Source organism: Trachymyrmex septentrionalis, unplaced genomic scaffold (genome assembly GCF_001594115.1).
Source record: "Trachymyrmex septentrionalis isolate Tsep2-gDNA-1 unplaced genomic scaffold, Tsep1.0 scaffold69, whole genome shotgun sequence".
NCBI classification, from domain to species: domain Eukaryota; kingdom Metazoa; phylum Arthropoda; class Insecta; order Hymenoptera; family Formicidae; genus Trachymyrmex; species Trachymyrmex septentrionalis.
In genome coordinates this window covers 1,636,722-1,646,016 of record NW_017305873.1, presented here as the reverse complement: position 1 = coordinate 1,646,016, position 9,295 = coordinate 1,636,722, and the positions used below count along the sequence as shown (strand labels likewise).

The window sequence follows — 9,295 nt, the reverse complement described above, 5'->3', positions numbered from 1 at the left end:
ACTTTATTTTAATGTAATATAATAATATAATATAATATAATATTTTGATATTATATTATGCACTATATATATTTGAAAGAGATATATTGAATGTTCCTCTCTGCAGTTTGGACGCGAGAAACGGTAGCTTGATTAGCGCCATCCACTGGGCGGTCAGCGATGACCTCGGAAGACGAACATATTTCCAGGTTGGCGATGGTCATCGAGCGAAATTAAAAGTCACCAAAGTGACGTTGAAAGACCAGGGGGTCTTCAGGTGTAGAGTGGACTTTGTGGACTCTCCGACGCGAAACTTTCGCGTGAACTTGACTCTAGTTGGTAACTATCGCGTTTCAAAAGTTACAAGAGAGCGATGAAACATTCGTTACACCATCGCGTTTGACTCTTTTAGAACAGCCAAGTAAGCCTGTGATATATGATGCCCAAGGACGAGAGGTGACGGGGGTGGGCGGCCCCTTTCTCGAGGGTTACAATCTTGCTTTGATATGTCAAGTGGCAGGAGGTAAAGTCTCATCTTCTTAAGTTTTATAACGTATACTTGTGCATTAATATTTTCTGTCATTATTCAATACACGTAAAAGTTATCATTGCTATTAAATTGGTCGCGTTTAACAGAAAAAACTTGTAATTGTTGTAAAATTCGTTGAGGATGTTCTGGCTATATTTAACAAAAAGTATCAGCCAAAAAATCAAAAAACAGTTAACTTTATACAATTGTAAACATACCCCAGGCTAATAAAAAATTGCGGAATGGAAAATTTTCAAAATTGGAAATTTTTTCTTAAAATATATTTGTATTTTTGAATAAATAATTTTAAGTCTTTAATTCCTCGCTAGATTTAAATCTATAAACCAACCACGAATGACTGCATTCAGGAAAATATTTATTTTGCAACGCGCTTATTGATTTTGTAAAGCACTTATTGAACGCTGACTTTTGCTGAATGTGGCTATTATATCAGCTTGCAAGTAATATTCGTACAAATCGTATTGAGAGTCGATTGATAAAAAAACCATGTGTGTGATTGATTCACAGGTAAACCTAAGCCCTCGGTGACATGGTGGAAGGATGGTGAGCTCCTGGATGGCGTAGTCGATACTTCATCTATCGGCTCGTCGAGCAGATTTACAGAGAATCACTTGTTCATCGACACAGTCACTAGATCACTGTGGGGAGCAAAACTCGAATGCAGGGCTCAATCCGGACCAATGGAGAAACCTATCATTCGCGAAGTGCCTCTTGACATATATCGTAAGTATCGCATCTTATTTAAAGCGGAATTTAGATATTTCGACGGTTAGATAATTTTGAAGATAATTAAAATTAATCTCAGGAAAATTTTGAAAGACAACACGTGATTATATTTTCAAGCTGATTTCTAATTATGATTCTGATTATACGAGCTCGTAAATCTTTTGACGATCATGCTCTAGGATTTCGACTCGAGGATCTTCCGACGTTTTTTCAAACTTTTTTCATGTTCAAGCGATGAAATGCAAAGAGTGACATTACTAGGAAATGGATCATAAATGCCGCGTTAACGTGACATCTGCTTAAAATAAAATCGAAGAAATACACACATACACATGAACGCACACGCCAAGGCCGTTCACTAAATCCTAAGCACGTGCTAAAAGGCAGTCTCAAGCGGCGCGTGTTAAAGGGCACTCTTGGCACGTTTTATTCGATCGACACGTTGCGCTTCCGTTCCTACGCCTTCCTCTCGTATTTATTTTTAGGTCGAACTAAACAGGAAAATCGTAACACTTTGCATCTACAAGAGGCACAGGGAAAACACTTGTTGCAATCTCTTCGGAGAAGGATGGCGTTCGAATCTAAACACCGTGCTTACATTTGAAGATGTTATAAAAACAGCAAATTATAGTTTAAATAGAGATAAATTATTTCTTGCCATTTTCAATTATTCAATGAAACTTAAATGGAGAAATTATTTAATATATTACGCATTTTTCAATTAAATAGATGCAATTTTCCATTTAATTACCCTTTTTTTTCTTGATTTCACCCTTTCAAGATTCTTTTGCACTCCGAAATATCTCATAGCAAAGAAAACAATTTAAATATAGTTGCGAGCAATTGACCCGCAGCGGAAGCGAAATGAATTCCAACCATTTTGCGTGGATCTCCTTAACTCCTTTGACGGTCGTATTTCGCAGAATTGTCATCCAAAAGTAAAAATATACGGTTCGGATCGGCGGGCATCTGGCCCTCCCTTGTACCGTTATTTTCGTGGCGCAATGCCGACGAGGACCTCGACTCGCTCATAGTTTTTTGCATCCCGCAGGAATCATCCGTCATGCCTACATCCGCAGATGTAAATTTTTGACGGCGAAGTATGTTACTTGTTAGACTTCCACATGCTGCTTGCATTCGTGTCTTCTTATATTAGAAATCTAAAATCGATCAAGAAGACTCAACAAAGATATTAGCACGGAATATCATAGAAATGAGATTTTCAAATAACTTAATTCTTTGCTTCAATATCTCACTTATAACCAGCTTTCTTTTTCCATTGCTTGTAACTTTTTTATTAATTAAGATACACTTGCTTGGTACTGTTAATGTCTGAAATTTTGATTAAAACAAATTTTTTACAATGTTTTCATTTTTACGAAAGTTATAAGCAATCAAATTAGGTTGGATATGTCATATCCAAATATTTCATTCCTATAATGTAGCAGTCAAGGATTAGTATTTTCGCAAAATAAGTGTATTAAAGTACCGTATTCATTCAAAACGGATCTAGTAATAGCGTAATATTTTCACATGAATTTATACAATTTTCCCATTTATGCAAACTGCGCGCCGAGTATTTGTTAATTTTGAAATACAGTCTCAAATTGAGATTGGAGTGGTAATATCACGAATTAAATTGATATATCTACAATTTTTTTCTTAATACAGTCATAATAATGCTAATATTTAACATTTTTATCCGTATAATTTAATATTTTACTATCAACTCCTATAATATTTCAGTTAAACCAGCAATCGTGAAGATTGTTTTGAGCGAGGAACAGATTTTCGCTGGTCGTCCAATCGCTGCCAGATGCGAGACGTGGGGTAGTTCTCCAGCGGCTAGGATCATTTGGAGACTCGGCGAACACGTAATGAGCGATCCCAACGTATCCACTACACAAAGGAGTAACTCGACAGTAAGCAAGGTAGCTTTGGTCCTCGGTAAGGATGACGATGGCAAGGAACTAGTCTGCCGGGCTGAAAATCCAAGATTTCCCGGGGGAGTGCTTGAAGAAATTAAAATACTTCGCATCTCTTGTGAGTCTTCTTGTGATTTTACAATGTTTGTGATTTTCGAATTGCTATAAATTTTATATAATATTATTTATAAAATTTCAGTAAAACAGCAAATGCCATAAACAATATTTTTTAAAGAATCTGTCTGTTATATTTAAATTCTTTATTAAATATTCATTGCGAAATTAACTGTAATAAATAAATACGCAATCTCTTCAATTACAAAAAAAAAAAAAAAACAGATGCTCCAGTAGTTGTCGCTCGTTTGGCTAATGGCTACATCTTGGACACTTTGAGGGAGGGCGACGATCTCAAGTTGGTCTGCGACGTTCAGAGCAATCCGCCACCGACACAAGTGACTTGGTACCACGATGTAAGTAGAAAGAGAAGAAGGGAAAAAAGAGACTCATAATCCAACATGATTGACCGTTACTCAAATCTTTGTTCTTCTAGAATCAACGGCTGGAGCACGACGTAAGTGCCGGAATTCTATTGGCTTCTAACTCGTTGACCCTCCGTGTGCTCGCACTCGCACACGTCGGCGAGTATTCCTGCGTAGCCACGAACGCCGTGGGAGAAACTCACAGCCCGCCGCTTTTTATTCACATGAAATGTGAGTAGTCACTATATTTATTAATATACCGCGCGAGACTTACTTTCGTAAAAACGAACTGTTCTTAGACAGCAATGATCCATTGATAAACTAAATTAGTTACGTCAAGATTGTTTAATTTGATTTAAATATCTGTTTATATAAGTTTGAAAAAATTAATTGATTATTTTAATTAGAATATCGCGATGGAAATATTAAACTATGCTAAAAGAATCTTACAAACTAAAAATAATTAACAATTATATGTAGTATCATATCAATTAATTTTACATATTTATATTAATACATATTATTACATATTTATATTAATGATATAATTAAATAAAATAACACTTAATATTTTTGTGTATGATTTGCGTGCTTTTCTTATGTTTTTGCTAACAATGCCAAACATTTGACAGACGCACCGAGATGCAGAGAAGATAATGAGAGAAGAGAGATCGCCGTTGCTCGACATGAGACGGTATTGCTCAAATGCGAGGTGGAAGCATTACCTGACGACTATGTACGATTTTCATGGACTTACAACGGCACTATTGGCGATGTTCTACCTATGCCAAACTCGAGAGTCGAAAATAAAGGGCTCGTGAGCATGCTAGAATATACCCCTGACACCGAAACCGATTACGGAACGTTGGCTTGCTGGGCGAGCAACGGCATCGGACGGCAAAGAACACCCTGTATATTTAACATCGTACCTACTAGTGAGTTATCAGCTATTAATTACGTCATCTTCTCGCGCCTTTATTAACATTCGTAATGAAAGAAGTTATAGTCTCCGAATAAAAATAAAACTTGAATAATTAAAATGTAAATTTTTATATCTGCAGATTTTAAAAATCTGTTTAATCTTAGATGAGGGTTTATTTTTTTAATTTTACAGCTTTTTCTTGATAGTAAGATTTGTTATAATTTATTATTTCATTATATTTCTTATCTCAAAATAAGACACTGTTTTTTTAGCACTATGATGGCTTTTCCATCCTATAAAAGTTAAAAGAGTTATATCTTCATTGCGACTTAAATGCCAATTTTTTTTTATCGCTCAGAACCACCGCAACCACCACTGGACTGTGCGTTGCACAACGAGACCAGCTCGCTGGAGGTTAATTGCATCCCGGGATCGGACGGCGGGTCGCCGCAACACTTTTTGTTGGAAGTACGGGGGTCTCTCAGGAGTTCTGGGATCGGCCATATCGGACCTCACACCCTTCAAACGCCTCAGAGCGATCAGGGAATGGTCGGGGAATCTCCACCTATATATCAGGACATGAATCCTACTCCGAATTTTCAGCTTCATGATCTTGAACCAGGCTACGATTACACGGTGTATATTTACGCCGTCAACGGACGTGGCATGAGCGAACCCGCTCTTTTGGAACACATTAGGGTCGTCGAACCTATCGGCGGAAAGATGGAGAGGAGCGGGATCTTTTTGGAAGATCTAAAAAAGGCGCTACCGCAAGCGAGCTCCGAAAACATGATCATCGTTATTGCACTGACAGGTACAGGTAAAATCGATGCTCGTGGTTTTTTAAATTTCGCCTAATTTCTTCTAATTATTTTGAAAGCCATGGTAATTTTCCACGAATAAATTTAAATGAAAATAAAAAATCGTTTTTTTTTCCGCGTTCTATGTTTTTGTAAATTATATTAAAAAATTTTATCATTTTTACTTTATATAATATTATAATCAAAAGACACAGTAGTATACATTTTTTTCGCAAATCAGAAAAAAGCTATTTCTGAAAGCAAAAGTTTGTAACAGATTTATGAAGTTTTATATTTTAAATTCCTATTATACACTAATAATTTAATTTATTTTCTTTAATTATATGACCTATTAAAAAATATAGACTAATAAATTTTATATTTACTCTTCTTACATAATGCAACTCTGAATTTAAAGGTGCGATAGCATTGATTCTTATCGGTATTGGAGTAATCATCGGTGTGGTGATCTGCAGAAAAAGATCGAATACTCCTGTTATAGAAGGCCCCGATGATTTTACTACACCGACCTACGTTCCGGCTCAGAGAATTGAACCTAGAATCAGATATTCTAATGAGAATAGACGTTCTCAAAGGGCGAGTCTCTATGTTGAAGAAAATCGAAAGGGTAACTATCATAATAGAAAACAGCAATCTATTTGTATGCTGTCCGAGTTCAAATAATTTCTAAATTATTTAATCTTCTTTCAGAACCAGATCTATTACATCGAGTGGAGCTTGACTTACAAGAATAAATCACGTGATTCTGTACAGTTACTAATAATCAAGACGAAAAGTGCAATGTTAAATAAAATTCCATACACTGAAAAACAGGATTGGCTGTTGCAGCAGCCAATTTTTGGTAGTGTTAGCCTCTTGAAATCCTATATTGCGGATAGGCTAACGCAACCAAAAATTGGCTGCTATTTAAAGCCAATTAAAAATGCTATGCCATATTTTACCATCTAATTTGCTGCAGCATCTTTTTTTTCAGTGTAGAATTGCCCCTCGATATTCGCATAAATTTGTACGTCCCGTATATCGAATTTATATTATGTCATAAAACTGGAAGCATCGTGATTATCGACTATAATGAGTAGCTGTTGGATATGCAAATCGTTTACTTGACTCGAAGGATTAGCGATGGATACTTTTTATGATTAAGTCGAGAAATTTGTCGGTCTTCAACGCGAATCGAGGTGTTACAAAACATTCTATTAGTTATTTATGTTCGCCTTACATAAAACGTAAAAGATTCGCAGTCGAAATTTTTACGTTAGATTGTATAGAGCGTAGAGTTATAATAACATTACAAAATGTACAGCTATTTTTACAGCGTAGGAGACTAAGGCGTACGTATACTTGCAAGTATTAACGTATTAATTGTCAACCTAAAAACGTGATTTTATGTACCTTTGTCTCGCTTAATAGAGACTGCTCCAAAAAAACTTTTGTTAACTTTTAGTCTAAATTTGGATTGTTCGAAATTTTTACAAATTTTAATCGCGCATACTTGACGAATTTTTATTCCAATTATGAACGCGAATTTATTATATAATATGCCATCATACTTTGTGTTTTATTATGTTAATGCAATCGACTTATATTTCAGACTTATACTTTTTTTGAAGCAGTCAGTAATTTATAAATTATTATTAATTATGATTAATTATGATTAATTTGTATAATTTTTGATCAGCGTAGTTTACGCTATTCCATATGTAAATATTGTACTCGTATTAATTGATAAAATTAAAAAAATAATAAACTGCCATGTTGTATTATTAGTGATTAATAAAATTAAAAAAACTATCATAAAAATATTTCCTTTATCCTTCATGAAATAGGAGCGTGAGAGAAAATTTATTGATATTCCAATTATTTTGTGATAAGTAACAATATAATAATCTTTAATTGTTAATAATATATATAGGGTGGCTGGAATGTACGTCCCGAACAGGTAGAGCGGACTAAACTAAGTTGAAAAGTCCTGTACTATTTTACAATGTTCGCAATAATTAATGAGATATTAACGTTTGAAGATAGCCGAATACGCACGTCCGCCCGACCTATTGTTGTCGAAGGTACGGCCCACCGAACGCACGGCACGCGAGCTGCGAGGAGTGGGGAGATGGCCTATCAGGAGTGCTTAGAGGCTCGCTCTACTTCCGAGTTTAGAGGCTCGCCCTACTCCCGAGCTTAGATGCTCGCCCTACTCCCGAGCCTAGAGGCTCGCCCTACTCCCGAGCTTAGAGGCTCGCCCTACTCCCGAGTTTTAGAGGCTCGCCCTACTCCCCGCGCGTCAAGCTATCGATGGTGGATATTCGGCGCTTTAGAAATATAAAATTATATTATCAATAAAATATTCTTTGTAATAATATAATCGTTACTTAAAAGAAGAAGAATAAAAATTGCGTTCTCTTTTAGCACTAGAATAATATTTTTCTGTATTTTTTTACACTACCGCATAGAAGTTCGGATATCCGCATAAATATCATCGAATAATCGTGTAAAAAATTAAGACATAAAACAGCAATTGTATTATTTTTGAAATATGTATTGCATACAAGCGATTCAAAAATAATACAATTGCCGCTTTATGTCTTAATTTTGTACACGATCATTCGATGAAATTTATGCGGATGTCCGAATTTCTATGCGGTAGTGTAAAAAAATGTAGAAAAATATTATTCTAATTCTAAAAGAAAACGCAATTTTTATTCTTCTTCTTTTGAGTAACGATTATGTCATTACAAAGAATATTTTCTTGATAATATAATTTTAAAAATACTCTTATTATTTACTTGAAACGAATAAATATTTACGTAACATTTTTTTGTATGTACATGTGTACGCTTTTGAACAAACTAAACTGAGTTTTTCCAACAGTTCTTGATCATTTTCCCAATTTTCGCAATCAAGATATTATTCTTATTCGGCGCTTATTTCTAAAGCGCCGAATAATTTGTCAATTATTAGCGACAATAAACCTGCTCCAACCTAACTAATGATTTAATTATCATATTTTGCAAACGCGTCTGGTTTTATAATCGATTATATTGCCAAAATACTCTACGATAAATGAATTAGCATTTAATATGTCGTGATTTGACGTGGCAAGTAATTGAATTGCAGAACCGAGTATTTTCCAACGTCCGCAAATTATTGCAATTACATTCATTTCAATATGCAATACATTAACTTTAATCTCGGTTTAATTTACTCTTTATCTTTCTCTAATTCTTAAAATTAGAAAAACATAAAAAGCGAATTAAACCAAGATTAAATAGATTGATTTACATTGATAGAAATGGACATTACAGAGATATGCATATATTGAATCCTAAGTGTCGATAAAGAAACTTCTTGTGCAATTTTCAAGATATGGAAGACATTAACAGACATTGCCTGTTAATTCCAATCATGAGAAAAGGTAGATCTGAAGCGTTATAGTAAAAATACATTAATATATAAAAAGTAAATTAATATTAAAATGCTGCTTCCTATTTGAAAACCAAAGCGTGTCCTACGTTATCATCTATTAGTATAGCAATTGGTACGTCTCCGTGTAATCACGTTTGATAGCGCCACATGTTTAAAGAAGCAATCTACATACTAGTAATCTGTAAAGCAATTATAAAATAATTTATTGTTAAACTTTTTCCACTGTGTCGACATTAATATAATATTAAATTATTTTATAATACGATATTATAGGTACTTTAGAAAAATTTTAACGCAGTATTGACGTCACGATTGCAGCATATCGTGACGATATCGACTTATGCATGTTCGTTTTATATTCGCAACGAGATCGAACACTTTTCCATGAATACCAACAATCCATTAATGAAAACTTCATCAACGTCGGAATAATTATGTCGCTGCACACGACAGCTGTCCCATTTCCGCAA

General features: G+C 34.7%; 1 protein-coding gene across 3 annotated transcripts in view; it reads left to right on the top strand.

Annotated features, from left to right (window-relative positions):
* The window catches only part of LOC108753392 (hemicentin-2), a 34,328-nt gene extending 27,985 nt beyond the window's left edge, over nt 1-6,343 (top strand). For 2 of the 3 annotated variants that reach the window (XM_018494934.1, XM_018494932.1), the window contains exons 3-12: nt 107-318; nt 392-502; nt 1,037-1,252; nt 3,002-3,298; nt 3,520-3,650; nt 3,731-3,890; nt 4,292-4,594; nt 4,940-5,401; nt 5,800-6,009; nt 6,093-6,343. In XM_018494934.1, coding sequence (XP_018350436.1) covers nt 107-318; nt 392-502; nt 1,037-1,252; nt 3,002-3,298; nt 3,520-3,650; nt 3,731-3,890; nt 4,292-4,594; nt 4,940-5,401; nt 5,800-6,009; nt 6,093-6,136 — 2,146 coding nt within the window. In that variant the 3' untranslated portion in view covers nt 6,137-6,343. The remainder of the gene's footprint in view (nt 1-106; nt 319-391; nt 503-1,036; nt 1,253-3,001; nt 3,299-3,519; nt 3,651-3,730; nt 3,891-4,291; nt 4,595-4,939; nt 5,402-5,799; nt 6,010-6,092) is intronic. The other variant, XM_018494933.1, reaches the window with a different exon arrangement.
* Nucleotides 6,344-9,295: the final 2,952 nt, after the last annotated feature.